The following is a 15588-nucleotide window of genomic DNA, read 5'->3' as shown; positions in this document are numbered from 1 at the left end:
ATCTGAAATGCAATTAATATTAAAACACAACATACACTTAAAGTGGAGCAACGAAGTGTATTAATACACACATGATCTCCAGCTATGACAGAATGTAGATGTTTCAACAGATAATTAAAACAAGAATTGTCCTTGAATTAATGGCGTTGGTATATGCATTGGTTATAATTAGTTCCACGTTGACAAGTAACAACATGTAAATGCTGCCTTGAAATACAACACTGCAAAGGGCCGTGTTGCTGTCTAATGCATAGACTGCATATACGAACTAAGAAGTATAATGAGTACTGTTACGGCATTGCTACTTTTACCAAAGTAAAAGATCTTCCACTACTGGCCGACATGAGAACGTTTGGACACTCCCAACCTCTGCCTCTAGGGGGCGGCCGCGCATTGTTACCCGGAAGTATTTTATTCGGCGAAGAAGAGTCGACAGGAAGTTGGTGCATACTGGTGGTAATGTGTTGGTACTGTAGCTAGGAGTATTTGGGTTTTCCTTTTAACAGGTACTCGAAGAGAAAAGTGAGCATACGTCTCATGTAGCGGTACGAGAAATATGTGAAACGCTCTGTATGACCAAGACTTTTGAAATCATCATCAAGTGAGTTTCTCACGACTTCTTCTTGCTCTGTGGTGCTAATAAGCTAGTTTAGCTAACAGCAGTGAGAGTTTGGGGCTTTCCCATTCAGGCAAAACAACATCAGACATTTCAGCAAAACCTCTTCAAATCATTGTCATTTGTCATGTGGGGTCTCGTTGCTCTCATTCATACGGACTGTTCACATTTTCCACCAGTCTTTGGATACTTGCATACTTTTGGAAATGACGTTATTTAGTGATACAAAAAAAGGAGAAGTGGAGTAACAGTGAGCAGTGTTCCTGACAGAAGCCACCGTTTATGAAAAGAGAGCCGACTGTTAATAAGAAACGTTGTGTGGATGGTTGGGGACCGATTAGTTAAGTGTCTATAAACAAGAACATTTTTGAATCAATCTAATATGTTAAATTCTGTGGGCTTAAATACACATTTTCCTTGTCTTGGCATGTTTAAAAGGACAATAAGTAATGACACACGTATGGGTGGGGATGGTGTCGAAATGTTGTTGAACTGAGGTCATAATATTTGTGTGTTATAACGCTCTAATTGTGGGTAAAAGTCCACATTAGTTTATACTAAACAAGGCTGTCCCTTTTTTCCTTATTCTAGGGTGATCATTTTTAATTGAAACATATTGCACAAACCGGACGAGGAACCAAAGTCATTCCTTCGACAGTAAGTGAAAACAACATTATTCTAACAGCATGTTTTGACAAGCACACCAATTAGTAGTCGTTCACACAGACTTCTTCCACTTGTATTTCAGCATATTGACATTTTTGACCGCACATCAATATGAGTCTACATAACATTATAGTTACCAAGTGCACATTTCCCAATGTCTCAGGAGGACAATGTTAATTCATTTTCAGCTGAAAAGTCTTGAATGCGCATATGAATAACTATTTTCACATGATTGTGTGCCAGCATGCCTTTTTTTCCCACCACATATTCATTCAAGAAATAATTAGTAAAAGTTACTTCATAGCTTTACTTTGAACACATGGTCTGACCAATACACAACACACTCCATCTTTTCTTTATAGTGGCATATCAACGTGGTCAAAACTCAATTAGAGAAGTATATGAAGAGCACTTCTCATCAATGGATTCAAGAGAGGTATGGAAAGATGTAACACATATATTAGTTAGATAATAAGTTTGGAAAACTGCTGGGTTAACAGTCTTTATATCTTCAGGCTGTTTCTTAAATTGCATTCTTCTGATTAGCTTTTTTTGACCATGCTGGGTATATTTATGATAGTTTTATGAATTCATTCCCCCCTTTTAGAATTGTTTGTAGTTATTCTTTAGGGGGATATCAATGTTGCATCCAATTCTCTTGAAATGTTTGATCTTAGTGTGTATCATAATGCTGTGTACGCTGTTATCTTTGAACCAAGGTATTCACTCAGCCCTTAGCTTGACTTCTCTTAGGACATCTTTTATTATGATTACGCATGACATCATCAAGGAAATGAGGAATTACTTGTCACACCTTCATTTAATTCAATGTTAATGTATACCATAGGAATATGTCATTTTATCGTTTAAAATGGAGGTAATTCCGAACATTCTGCCTACAAACTAACTCTTGTTTCAAGAGGAGGAGAGGCTGTATTTTTATTTGTTAAATGTAATATTGTATCTTTTCAGGTGACTGTCCATCGGGTGGTCAATATTGTTGATAGGAGGAGCCCTATACCTCGATCACATGTGGAATTTGACAGAGGTTTTAATAATGAACAGTGGTATGGGGGTCCTCGAAATTACCACGATACAAGAGAATTTCATGGAGAAAACAGTTACCCACCCAATGACCGACGCTACTCTGATGACAACTCGCATGGCAATTTTCACAGAAATGTTTCACAAAAGGTAAGACAAGCTTGGTATGCATATTTTATATACTAACATCTGTCTAATGTTACAGGTTTGGAAACAAGTGTAACTATAGCCAGAGCAGAATGTTGTAAAGTGCTCTTTTTTTTGGTGCTGATTAAATAGAAACATGAAGAAATGGCATACCAATGCATCTGACTCCAACTTAAGTATGTCAGAAAGTTAGCAACTAAACGGTAAATTGCATTAATTTAATTGGGTTTTTGTCGGCCTTTTTCTTGTTCCCAACCCCACCATGATGCGTCGATTGTATTTCCCATGTCGCAAAACATTTCCAAACTGATTTTTAAAAAAAAATGTTAATTGTTTATGTCTATATTTACGAGCAAACTTCTTCCTTATTGTCTTTGCACTATATCTTTGTGCACTACCGCCGCTTGTCGATCAGTGAAATCGACTGAAACCACTGACAGGAATGTGTTCTGCGTTCCGCGGGGAACCTTCAAGGGTGTTGTAATTGTGATTTTGTTTTCAGGAGGGTCCGTACCCGCAACAGTCTTATGGCAGAGATGATCTGAGGCATCAGTTGGCCTCAAGGTAATTCATATTCCCTTTTCTATTAATTGATACATTTGTTGTTGCTTCACTGAAACGTTTGTGTAATGCATCCAACTGCCCACAAGGTGGAGGCAGAGTTCAGTCTTTTTAAACGTGTTGTTAGCTATTTGATGACCATCAGCTTGTGGGACTTTCATAGTATGTGTTATCTTGGAGGGAAAACCAAATGGGTTATTCAAACTCATGTGTGTAAAATCACTTGAACATTTATTTTTACATTCTGTCATAACTCATTGTTGCCCTGGCAAAAAAAGTGTAACTTTGAAAACTATAATTAGCACATTTCAGTTATCTGTGACCAAGCTGCTCTTGAGATAAGCGGAGGAGCTTAACCCCACACAACGCCGCTAAGTCCAGCATCAACAGACTACTTCTACATCAACAGACACGCTTCTCGTCCCGGCCACTTCGACATACCAACAGTTTACGGGCCCGAGCTCCCCTTTTCCAGGAGTCATACCAGGCTAGAGAGGGGGACAAAGGGCACTAGTGTCTACTCACTCAGTCAAACAACCCCTCCCCCAGCCCTCACCCCATCCTGAGAGGAAAAACAGCTGGACCACTCCCTCCTCAGTCAAACACCCAGACACTTGTCAGAAATGCTGAGCAAAGTATGTCTTGTGTCTCTTTTGGTTCTTTCCTTTTGAATTTCCAACGATATTGAGTTCATATTCAGGTTCCAGATTACCCTAAAATCTATCTGTTGAATGTATTTTGTCACACACAAGCAGACTGTGGATTTTGACTCCCATCGCGTACATTGGGAGCACATTAGGAACAGATATTATGATGGACAGTACGAACAGAAGAAATGATTACAACGACCAAAAATCTTTTCACTGTACGGAGGGGGGATCCCGACGATTGCTTTTAGGACAGACTTTAAAACACGGTCACAAACCCAACCCATCCATGTAATAATGCTCCATCATTTCTATCACGACAGTGTATAACAAGTGATGTTTAGGCTCCAGCTTCTCGTGTCAGGAGGCAGCTGCTTGCCATTTAACCGCATCCTGTCTCAAAGGCGAGGCAGGAAGTCTGACCGTTCCTGAACAAGGTGCTCCAGTGGCCATGTTGGCAAGGTGGCAAATATGAATCGATCTCAATCCATAGCACAAGACCGAATCCACTGGCAGTCCAGGCCCCGTAAGCCAAAGCAATGGTCACAGTCGTAGGGAGTAAAAGCGTAGCTTTAGCGGCTACATGCGTTAAAGCAAAACTGTAACTGTCACTCTAAATCAAGCTCCAACTGTGTGGGATAAAGACACAGTTGTTTTAAAGGCTTCACGACTCATTGAATTAATGCATTGTTCTGAATTCTTAGTGTATTGACTCTTAGTACCAAGAGTATATTTCATACAGTATATCTAATTTGAGTTTTTTCCAAAATAAAGTACAAAACGTTTTCTGGCTCTATCTTTTGATGTTGGTTTTGTCCTCCAACGGATGGTAATTTAGTGTTGGCCAAATGGCAGGCCGAGTCTTGGCCGCTTCAAACAGACCGCGAGTCGTAAAAAGTTTGAGGTCTTGTTAGACCTGCTCTTTGTTTGAGAGGTGGCTTGAGTTCAGTCAAAGGTCATAACAACCAGGTGCCGTTGGGTCATTTATACCTCTGGAATCGAAAGGTTGCGGTCAGGACACGAGCGTCGGCCCGGACAATTATGAAAACGAAGCACGGCGACGTTTCCGTGTTCGTGCTCGAACTATCGGGCCTTCGGCGGACGCTTTATGATAATACATGGTCGGATAACACGTTTGGTGACGGTGCTTCGAGACTTCAGCTTCATATTCAGGTTTAATCATGGCTCTGCCTACAATTGAAGACAGATAGTGAGAGAAGACCAAAATTGGTCCAACTGTCTGCCAACTGTTGCATGTTCCAAAGTACAAGATTGCAGTGGCCCACTGAGACTGAATTTAAGTCTTTGTGGTTTTGTCTTCTAATTATTCTGTTTCCATTACCGAACCCAAGGCGTTCACTAACAAACTCTTTTTTTATCTATCATATTTTTGCCTTGACCTTTCGCTACCAAACAGTTGTCAGAAGGCTGCAGAGCGATCTTTCCAGTAATTGATTTGGCTTTAATTTCTGAGCCCTTATTTCTTCTTCTTTTTTTTTCTGGATTCTTTTAGGAGCAGAAGTGATCCTTATTTCCGCAGCAGGGGCCGAGTGTCAGGACCTCCTCGAAGGTCAGTGCCAGACAGAAAAGTCACTGCACTCGCATCCATAACGTTTTCTAGAATACTTTTTAACAAACTGCTTGAAATCAGGTTTCTAGTGGCTTCCAATCAACTTGAACACATTAGTCTGTAAAGAGGAGGCTCTTGCATGAAACACGGCAACTATGTCCAACTCGGTGTGCACGAATATTGTAATGGGGAACGTCAAATGAATCAAACAGACCGTCACGCTGCAAAACGTATGTTTCTATGGCTGCAGGAATTCTCCGTCTGCAGTCGTCAAACAAGACCGCTCTCCTGGAAGGAGGGAAGCCCATCCACCTGTCCGCTCTGGCTCAAACACCAGCAACCGGAGCTTCTCCCCTGACAGGGAGAAAGGCTTCGCCTACCAGCCGGCCCAGGAGAGGCGTAAGTATTTACGTCTTCTGTGGATCTTGAACAGCTCTCAAGTTTACCGATTTTTACGGCCTCAGTTACAGTCTTGCACTGTGATCAGCTGAGCGGAAGAAGAGGAAGTGCTACCAGACGAGCAGGACGGCTGTTTGCACTGTTGCAGTAATCACATAAGTCGCTGACTGTTTTTTATGGGAAGTATTTATTGTTTTGTAGAGTCTAAACAAGCTCTCTCACACAACATATGTGTGCCATTCATGTAGCCACACCTACTCATGAATATCAATAATGAAACTGCGGTGTAATCGCAGAGAGTACACTCTTATGTTCGGTATTCCATCTTTGATTTTTAAATGTGTTGCAAAGAACGAGCAGTAGTAGCTGTCTGAGCTGCTGCCCGACTGGATTGTGTGACGTCCAATGACACGGCTCCACTCTGAGCTAGCCGACACTCTGTGATTGGCCACATTATGCAAAACCTGTAGGAGTTGTAGATATAAAGGGGATCGCTACAGAGTCGTGGATTTATGCATATGTTGTACAATGTTGGCCCTCGCAGCTGCTACAGCTGCTGTAATTGCAACAAAAGAGATGCTTTTCCCAATTCACAAAAGGCATCCGCATAATTAGAATGTCTAAAGGTATAAAGCCATTCCAGGTGAGGCATCTGTTTTCAGAGGTGGTGTGTAATGTGAAGGGTCAGGGTGTGCTGGGACACGTTAAGATGTTAATTACACTAACAGCACACACACACACACACACACACACACTCTCAGAGGCTGGGAAAAAGGATACCCTTGGTTTATTGGGGTGGTTTGACTTTGTATTCAGAACTCGACCTTTTTCTCCAGTTCATTCGCTGGCTTAACAAGGCCTTCAAGATGACTTTGGCGCTGTCATTCAACACGCCTTCTTTTGTGACTTCTACGGGGTCTAGAAGTTAAATCACCAATGCCGAGCTAATGAAATTTATGGATTCACATGTTTACAAAAATCTAATGTAAAGTGATCTGGCATGAGCGATATTAATAGTCTGAGGCGAAGCAGTGTGGACCGAAATTTCTCCAGTGCTTTGATTTCCGAGACACATAAACATATTAATGTGGTGAAGGCTTAGCTCCACGTCGTGCCACCCTTTGAAGATGCAATAAAGCTGTGAGAAAACAGTTGTACCTCCCGACTCCACTCCCATCTGGGATACTAATTAGGCCAGCTCTGCAAAGGGTTTGGGTGATGGGGTGCGTATACGAGGCTCCGTCCTGCACACAGGAGCTGTATGCAATGTTGGTCGAGGTCTTTGATGATAACGGCTGCAACGTGTGACCACCACGGCTGGGTCTACGGTTCCGGTGAACTCTTCGGGGGGGGGGGGGGGGCAGCTGAAGGCCTTCGGGGCCTTTTTTGCTGGTCCGGACTCCATTTACAAAAAACGGTCTCTTACCGTGTGGAATGTCACCTCGAGAGTGTTTTCAAACTAAATAAAGACTCGCACTTTTTCTCAAGTGGCCCAGGCAGAGTGTTTACAAGGTGCTCATGCCTTGTAGTGTATACATGCAGCACATCAATAATCAGATCTTATTTTGGAATTGTTGTTTTCTGTACAGAAGAGGCGGAGATAAACCCTCACAGCGCGGAAGTGTCTGATCTTTACACTGTTCAGCAGTGGAAACCGACTTTATGTTCGTTTTCAGTGAGACTTCAGATGGAATTATTTTTAAATGCAAGCATTACTCGCTCATCTTAATTAACCACCTCGCGGTCCCCGCCCGGGGTCTTTTTTTTTTGTCATGCACATGCATAACTGTTAAAAGCCAATTAGAAATGCCGTTACACGTATACATGGCAAAAAAAAACCTGGGAAGATCAGCTCCCTCTAATCCCCGACCCCAATTATGGAAACCAGGTTTTTCGTTCGGGTTACTGGAACGCGCTGAGGGTTGTGGGGATACTCATGAGACCCTTTTCCAAAACGGACAACCTGAGGAACACTCGTGTGGTGTCCAGCAATAGGCCGGGTCTACAGAGGTAAGAACTCTTTGAGGACGAGCCGTTATCCCCACTCGAACACTGACTGCATTAAGCCCCTCCGTACAATGCCAGGCATTGAGCCCCTTCAAGCATGGCCATTTGGAAGCGCTATTAACACTTAAGCCTTTAGACATCAGTAGTATTAGTAGTATATAATAGTATTAACTAGTTTGTTTTAGGCATACCCAAGCCGTAACAAGAGTTTTATGTCTGTATGCTCCCAACTAGGGTGTCTGAGCATCCAGTCTTTGTGGGGTTTTTGTGGGGTCCCAGAGAGAGAGAGCGCCTCATGAGCGCTCCGTGGTCTTGCCGATGGGACTCGAATTAAGATGGAGATTATACCGTGGCTCGCTCTAATCACAGTGGGAGATTCCTTCGGTAAAAACAAATAACTTGGGTCATATTTGTTTTTTTTCTAGACACATTGGAGCCAGCAAAAGGACAATATTTCAATTTAGGCACAGCTGAACTCCTCAACTACTATTTTGTGGGAGGGTCCAACAAGGGAGTATTAAATAAAAAAAGAAAAGCGAAAAGAAACAGTGATTTATACTGTTCAGCTGCCTCATAATGCTTTGGCTTGACAATTGTTCACAATGACAAGTGAGTCATTGTTTGATGTCTCACAGTAGAGCGTAATTGTTCCCCAGGGTATTCTAAAAAAACATACTATTTTCCAGTTATTAGAACGTGTGGTCCCGGACCCTTTCCAGATTTGAACCGGGGCTGCTGCAGTTAGCTTGGCATGCGTCCCAGCTCACTGACACCCCCCCCCCCCCAAGGGTTTATTTAAATACAGAGTGCTGTGTTCGCCCCTCACTATTCTTTAGATCAACCTCTTTTTACCTGCTTGTTTACTCACTGTTCTTTCATGGTGCTTTTCTCCATAGATAAGCCCAGCGGGCCGAGGATCCCCTCTCCCAGAAGCACGGTGGAGGAGCCTCCTCACAGCTCTGGATCTTCAAAGGCGAATCCAGCATTTGAGGGCAATAGTAACCACGATGGCTCTTCCAAGAAACACGTTGCAGTGAGTCGAATAAGAATCAAATGAAACGTGAAGTCATCGCACCACCACAGGTGTATATTACGATACGCGTCACGCTTTCAGGTCCCCGTGTGTCCTTGAATTAATCAAAAAGAAGAGTTTTTAAACATTGTCCTTGACTTCATCAAATGTATTGTTGTGCCAATGTAACACTATATAACTATATAGTACATGTGTAGCCAACAGGACAAAAACAGGCAAAAACCACCAGGATGGAACAGAATATGCTCTTTTGCTTTGTGGACATTTAGGTTGAGTTTATTGTAACCGTAAGTATAACTGACCGATTTATTTGTGTCCGCGGGGATTTCCTTTAATCTCCGGCTGTACGGATCCTTTAATCACAGAGATGTATATGGCACGTCTTCTCTGTTTCCTGTTGACATGCAGCGTGCATAATGAGACGTGGACCAAAACAAGACCTCAACACTCGTACGAGAGCCGCGTTGTCTCTATTCGAAAACACTTTGAAATCAGAACCAGCTTCTAAACCTAGTGACCTCAGTTCTAACCCTTGACCTTTGGCCCGCCAGGAAAAAACTCCTGCATCTGGAGAGGAGACGAAGGAGGCGGAGGAAGCGGAGGAGGTGGAGGAGGAGGTGGCTGCCAGCATGGAGCCAAAGCTGACACCAGAGCAAGACTTCAAGGCTCGCCGGTCGGAGGCCATTAAGGCTAAGGCTCTGGAAATTGAGAAGGTAGCAAGACTTTCCCCATGAAACAACCTCACTTCTGTTAATTCTCTCAACTCTCTGTAGTATCACTGTGTTTGTTAGATCTGAACATTTCTCCATTCCCATTACTGGGTATCTTTTTTATATACTGCAAATGGCTTCATCTTAACCAAACACCAGCTATTACAAAAAAAAAAGTGGAAAAATCTGCCTCTTATTTTTTCGGTTCTACTTGCAAACATGTACAGTTGCTGTAGCTTCATAACAAAGGAGAAATCAACTTTATTCTTATTTCAGTATACTGGAAGTAATTATATATTTTTTAAAGTCCTGAAACTAGAGAAACCGTGAGGAGAACCTGCAGACTTGTCTCACCTCATTGGTTTTTGTAATACTTTTTTTTTTTTTTTCACACTTTTTCTTCTAAGATGACCCATGACTCTTATCCACCACACTTAATATCCAGAGTCAAAGTGGTTACACAGAACACGGGCAACGTGTGTCAGTGGGAAACTACCATGTTACATGTGGGCTCTACCCTGATCTCGAGGTGCGTCACGTATCCAGACAACCCTTTCACTCTGTTTTTTACGATTTGGCTGTGAGTCAAGGGGTGGACGTAAAAAGGTGTAGAAATGTGCCGTGGCTTGCTAACGCGTAATATTTAAATTGAGAAACCTTTTTATTTTTTATTTTTTTTGCTGCAGTCTGCCAAAAGGTCCCGAGCACCTCAGGTTGTGATGCCTATTATGGCCTGCTATTTGAGAGTTGCACTCTTTTCTCTACCCTTCATCGCTCCGCACTACAGTGCCACTTATCTGTTCCCGTTAAAGCAGGGCAGGAATTGCCCTGCAGGATGCAGGTGGCCCACCCACACAGTGTGGTGCGTCTCTTGGCATTAGCACACACACACAAGCTCGCCCCGGCGTTCCCAACTGCTTCTACAGACGTGGTGAGAGGCAGAAACCTCCACTGTGTCTTTACTGTAACATCTGCCCCAGGTGGAGTTAGCCACTGATGTATCGCTGCTGGGCAGCCAGACTGAGCAGGTCGGTTAGTGGGCCGAGCTGGATCTCAGACCACGTGGTTTAAAGACATGGCTCCAATCCACAGCATCGTGTGTGTGAAACAAGCGAGCAACACACGACAAAATAAACCACTCCATCCTCTTTCTGTCTTTCCTAAATGGGCTCTTTGTCTGCTCAGCACGGTCTTCATGGCCCTGCTCGCATTGGGGGACGCATTATTTGGAAATGGATTGGTCACACCAGCATAGCTCATTGTTTTCTTCGGCTACGAGCTTGATGTAATGCACACTTTGAGTGGGTGTTCCAGGGTTCTAAATAAAATTAGTAACCACAAATTCATTGACACAGTAAAAACATCCCCCACTCGTGACACCGCGTGTCAAAAGATGACGCAACCGGTTTATTAAAGGCGTAATGACCAGCATGCAGTTGGTTTGTGAACCGTGCCATGCAACAGATGACCGATGGGGCAATTTATCAATCTTGGCTCTAACCGCAGAACCAATCTGAGTTTGTGAAATAATAATAACAACAACAACATAGAAAATACATAAGTGCCTGGCAGTGATTTTCAGAGAAGTCCATTCATCATCTCAATCAGCGCAAATGAAAGATATCCATTTCAACTATTAGCCCCTTCCATCGAGAGGTCCGGTTTGCAGCTTGAGTGATTAGAATGGCTCTCTTAATATCCCCTAATGTGTACCAGCCCTCAAGTCATTACCCCACTTCCCCTATTATACAGGACCCCTGCCCGCATCAGTGCTCATTTGAACAGCGCCTCACTTAAATGTCCATGTGAGTGCCGTATGTATAATCTCACTCAAACCCCACCCGGTACCCCAGCACCCTCCTGTCAGTACGTGCACAATTTTGGACCTCCGCAAACATCCGATGTGGGGAGAAGCCCACTTTTTTAAGGCCTCTCTCTTTAGGCCCCCGAGTGTTGCTGTTTCTCTTGGGGCTCCAGCCCATCCTGTGTGGCCCCTTTTTTAGTATCGAGCTTAAAGATCAGCTCGTGCCTTCCCTACTGGAAGGGGTGAGAGTGGTGGGGGGGGGGGTTTGAATTTAGATTTAGGCAGAACCTCCCTGCAGCCTTTTCTCACAACACACCGAGCACGCTCAGGTCAAAAAGCACCCTTCCTGTTTGCAGGCGTGCATGTAAGCACATGATGGCTCTCAGTCTTCTTAGCTGCAGTACCGAGAAGGGAAATCGTAGTTCACTAGAAGGCCACTCTTTCCGAGGCTTTCTAGTGTGTAAAACTGTGTTTACGGAATATAATGACTGTCAACAAAGGCTGGAGCTTGGAAAAAAAAAAAACAAAGCTTCGGGAGGGTTTTGTTTTTCACAAAATCAACCGTAAGTGATTAGAGAGGTACTGGTTTGTGGTCCGTTCACCACATGTTGCTGTCTCATTGAGCCCATGTTTCCTCTCGCGTCGTCAAACCTGGAACCCATCTTTGCCTCTGCTAAATGACTCTCAGGTGTGGCAATCCACCCGTGTCGCGTTAAATAAAGATCACGTGAAACGTTATATATATATAAAAATACAAACTAGCCTGCGAAGGGACTTCGTGCACGGACGGCACGAAAAGGCGGAAGGCACCCCCGTGTTGTTGAATGAATCTGGCCACACGTGTCGTGAGTCTCTCGCTCTCTTCCTTGCGGTCGGGGCGGAGGACTATCATTATGTGGGGCCGCGAATTCGCTTGACATGATCTGCAGACATTAAAATCTTCAGCGTGAGTCCAAACCTCTCCCGCAGTCTAGGATATTTCTGTCGGGGGAGTTTGCTCGACTTGCCTCCCCCCCCCCCCCTGTGTGTTTACGACGCGTGTTGTGATGCAGTGATAATGACCTATATATATATATATATATATATATATATATATATATATATATATATTTTGTAAGGTTTTTACCCTACAAAAACTATTTGCTACATTTTTCACTGTAACAGGAGCAGACCTTGTTCCAATGTCCCGTCCCGTCCCACAGAATGCGGGTTAGGGATGCGCGTATGAACAGATAGGAGCGCATCAACTATCTGAACATGCCGGAGCTAGTTCATCAGACGGGGAGAGTGAGAGAGATTACATTTTTACAAAAGCCATGAAGGAGAACTGAAGTGATCTCGATGCTGGAGGCATTTGACATCATTGTAATGAGCAGTGTAGAGCAGAAAATGGAGATCCTTCTTTGTGTGTGTGTGTGTGTGTGTGTGTGTGTGTGTGTGTGTGTGTGTGTGTTTAACGTTATCATTTCTCGTGACCTTATTTAGCCTTTGGTCCTCGTCTGAAGCACAACAGGTGTGCTGAATAGCCTCTCTTTCAGCCTTTGGCTTGGAAACGCATTGAGTGGTTCCCATGTGGCACATTGTTTCCATCCTTATTGTTCCAAGCTGAATGTCGTATTATTTTTGCTTTCTTTGACCTTTTCGGTGTGTTTAAAGCACCACCCAGTCGAGTTCCCTCTTGACATTTGATGGGAAAAGATCATCTTGATACGGACTGTGGCCAACCGTGGTTTCTTTACGTCGTGTACACACACAGCCCGACATGAGACGTAAATCAGATATTACAGACACCTTTCTTTGGTCGAAACCTTCATGGAATTATCACCATTTACAGTTTAGCCATGTGACATAATGGTTATACAAAAGCCCTTTTGATCGCTGTACGAATGGATGGATACACGATCACGAGTTATCCTAGATACACACTATGTAATGTGTGTCTAGGCAAAGCCACAGCAACTGTGGTTTTATATTTCCCCATAACTGACAGAACCCTGGAATAAAGCCGCACGTTTGAGGTTAACCTCACATTCTGCTCCAGACAGGACTCTGATTTAAGTTGACAGGGAGCATTTTTCTTTTCAAAGTTAACAAAGCTGATGTGTTTTTTTTTGGTGTGTTTTATTGCATTTAACAGACAATTAAAGTTTGAAGAGATACTGGCAGCTAATTGTTGTTCTCCAACTACGACCCGCACAGCGCACATTCCTAAAAGGGTTATTAATGCGATGAACATGACACAGACCTACAATTCCCTCTTCGGATGCTGCAACCGTTTAGATCACGACGACTTCGATATCTCTGGTCGCTGCAGCAGGATCCATGAAGCGATTACCTTCAGCTGATTGTGAAATACCAAAGCATATTCTGTTAATGTAGAGACGATAGTAATTTGATTTTATATCTTATTTGTAGTGGCCAAGAGAGGGGTTGTCTTTAAGCCACAGAGAAGCCTTCTGTCTGCCTCTGTGACTCTAATTTGAGGGGAGAGCTGATCTGGGCTGCATTAACGTAATCCTGGAGGACCCCAATGTCCCAGAATGCTCCCTGACAGGCTGGTGGAGCCCTGGACCTCTAAGGTGGCTTCGGTGCAGGGCCCCACATCTATTTAGCCTTTTTCTCCCCAGGTGATAAAGATGTTGCGAGCTTGCACCTGGGACTCAAATAAAGGACTTAACTGCCGTTTTTGGGTCGGCAGTAAAATCTGAGAGGGATGTGAGAGCTTGTTACAACTGTGGTGTGAAAGAATGCTACAGCACCGGCAACATACTCTTGACACCTCATGTCCCCTTTTGTTATGGGCGGGCGTGCACTTGAATGGGCTCGCATGCACACATTGACACACCTGTTTCATGGAATTCACCAATTCAACCAGAGTCGGGTTCATTGAGTTCACCGTTAGGCGTTGGTGTAAAGAGCCGGTGCGTTGTATTCAAAGAGGCGCTTACTTATTTGTGTGGTCAATTAAAAATGTTCTTTTGTACACTGTTTTAATGGCGTATGCAGATACATCTATGTGCATAAAATACCAACACATTCAGTCTTGTGAGGCGCTCGGTTGGCCAACGGGTTTGAAGAAGGCCTTCTGGATTTGGTGTTAACTTGAAGGCACAGTCTTTGTTCTAGCGTAAAGGTAAAAGGTTACCACGGCACAGACATTCAAAACACTGGATCGCTCTCGGGTTGTTTGATGATATTTTTCATTATGATCACATCAGCTGAGATTACTCATTAAATATGACTAACCATCACATTGATATTGTCAAAATGACACGTACACATTTGGAGTGCCTCAAGAACAAAGCAATCTATAACGGTCGTAAAAAAAAAAAAAAAAAAAGTTGGACTTTGGTTTCTACACTATATATATTTCAATTTTTTGATCCCGATGGACATTGACACAATTTGTTTGTACGTGCAGCATTACAGGAAGGACTGTGAGACGTTCCGCACAGTGGTGAAGATGTTGGTGGCCAAGGAGCCCAGTCTGGATAAGCTGCTACAGGGGCCACTGGACGAGAACCTGCTGGAGATCAATGAGCGCTGCCTCGACGCCCTGAGGCACTTTGTGAAGGAGCTGGACGAGGTTTTAAAGCAGCCGGACGCCTCGGCCTGAGCCACAAGTCACGAAACACTGACGTGTTGTTTCTTTTATCATTTGTTTAAATATTCACATGTATTATTAAGAAAAGAAAGAATATCTAGCAGTGGCCTTTTTCCCCCACTTAAACGTAAATAGAATTTAAGATTCAATGCTCGATTTTAAATAATTGTTCAGATGGCTAAGTGGTTACATAAAATACATATAGTATTATATACGTTTTTAAAACAAAGCTTCTTGTGGGGTGAAATGCCCAAGATACAGTTTCTGGGAAAAAGGACAATTAAAATGTTTAAGATTCCGCTGTATTTTTATCCTGAACCATGTTGTGGAAAAACCTGCGAAATATTATTATGTTGTAATTACAGATTACATTTTTAATGGATATACTGTACATTTTATATTTGCTTGGTCTTATTGTTGAATTCTAATGAAATAATTACACTTTCACAACCTTCCTTCGATTCAGTCTTTAGAGATATGAAATGTATTGTGCTACCAATAACTGTATTTCTTGTAGATAACTTACTGTAACAAGTACTCTCATACCAGTGTTGAAGGGTGTTTTTTCTTTTCTTTTCAGTGCAGCGCTATTTTATGTCGAATAGCTGACTTTTTATACTGTATGTAGAGCTTGTATATCATCCTTTCCTAATAAAAGCTGAAGCCTTGAACTTTTTTCTTATATCCGTTAAGGACGTCTGTGCAGGAAAGACGCAATTCACAAATCATGATATATAGATAGTTTTATTACAATGATCATCTATCTTAGCCTTATATTCC

At 43.0% G+C, this 15588-nt stretch overlaps 1 protein-coding gene across 1 annotated transcript; it reads left to right on the top strand.

Annotated features, from left to right (window-relative positions):
* The first annotated feature begins 407 nt into the window (after positions 1 to 407).
* LOC117732173 (periphilin-1-like) lies at positions 408 to 15472 on the top strand. The gene is made up of 10 exons (XM_034534909.1): positions 408 to 601; positions 1208 to 1273; positions 1645 to 1718; positions 2255 to 2476; positions 2976 to 3037; positions 5195 to 5251; positions 5502 to 5650; positions 8554 to 8690; positions 9242 to 9403; positions 14626 to 15472. Coding segments are annotated over exons 2-10 (1059 nt in total). The 5' UTR covers positions 408 to 601; positions 1208 to 1272; the 3' UTR covers positions 14821 to 15472.
* Positions 15473 to 15588: the final 116 nt, after the last annotated feature.

Source organism: Cyclopterus lumpus, chromosome 6 (genome assembly GCF_009769545.1).
Source record: "Cyclopterus lumpus isolate fCycLum1 chromosome 6, fCycLum1.pri, whole genome shotgun sequence".
In the NCBI taxonomy this organism is placed as follows: domain Eukaryota; kingdom Metazoa; phylum Chordata; class Actinopteri; order Perciformes; family Cyclopteridae; genus Cyclopterus; species Cyclopterus lumpus.
Note: the sequence above shows the minus strand (reverse complement) of the source record. Positions and strands in the feature narration are given on the sequence as shown.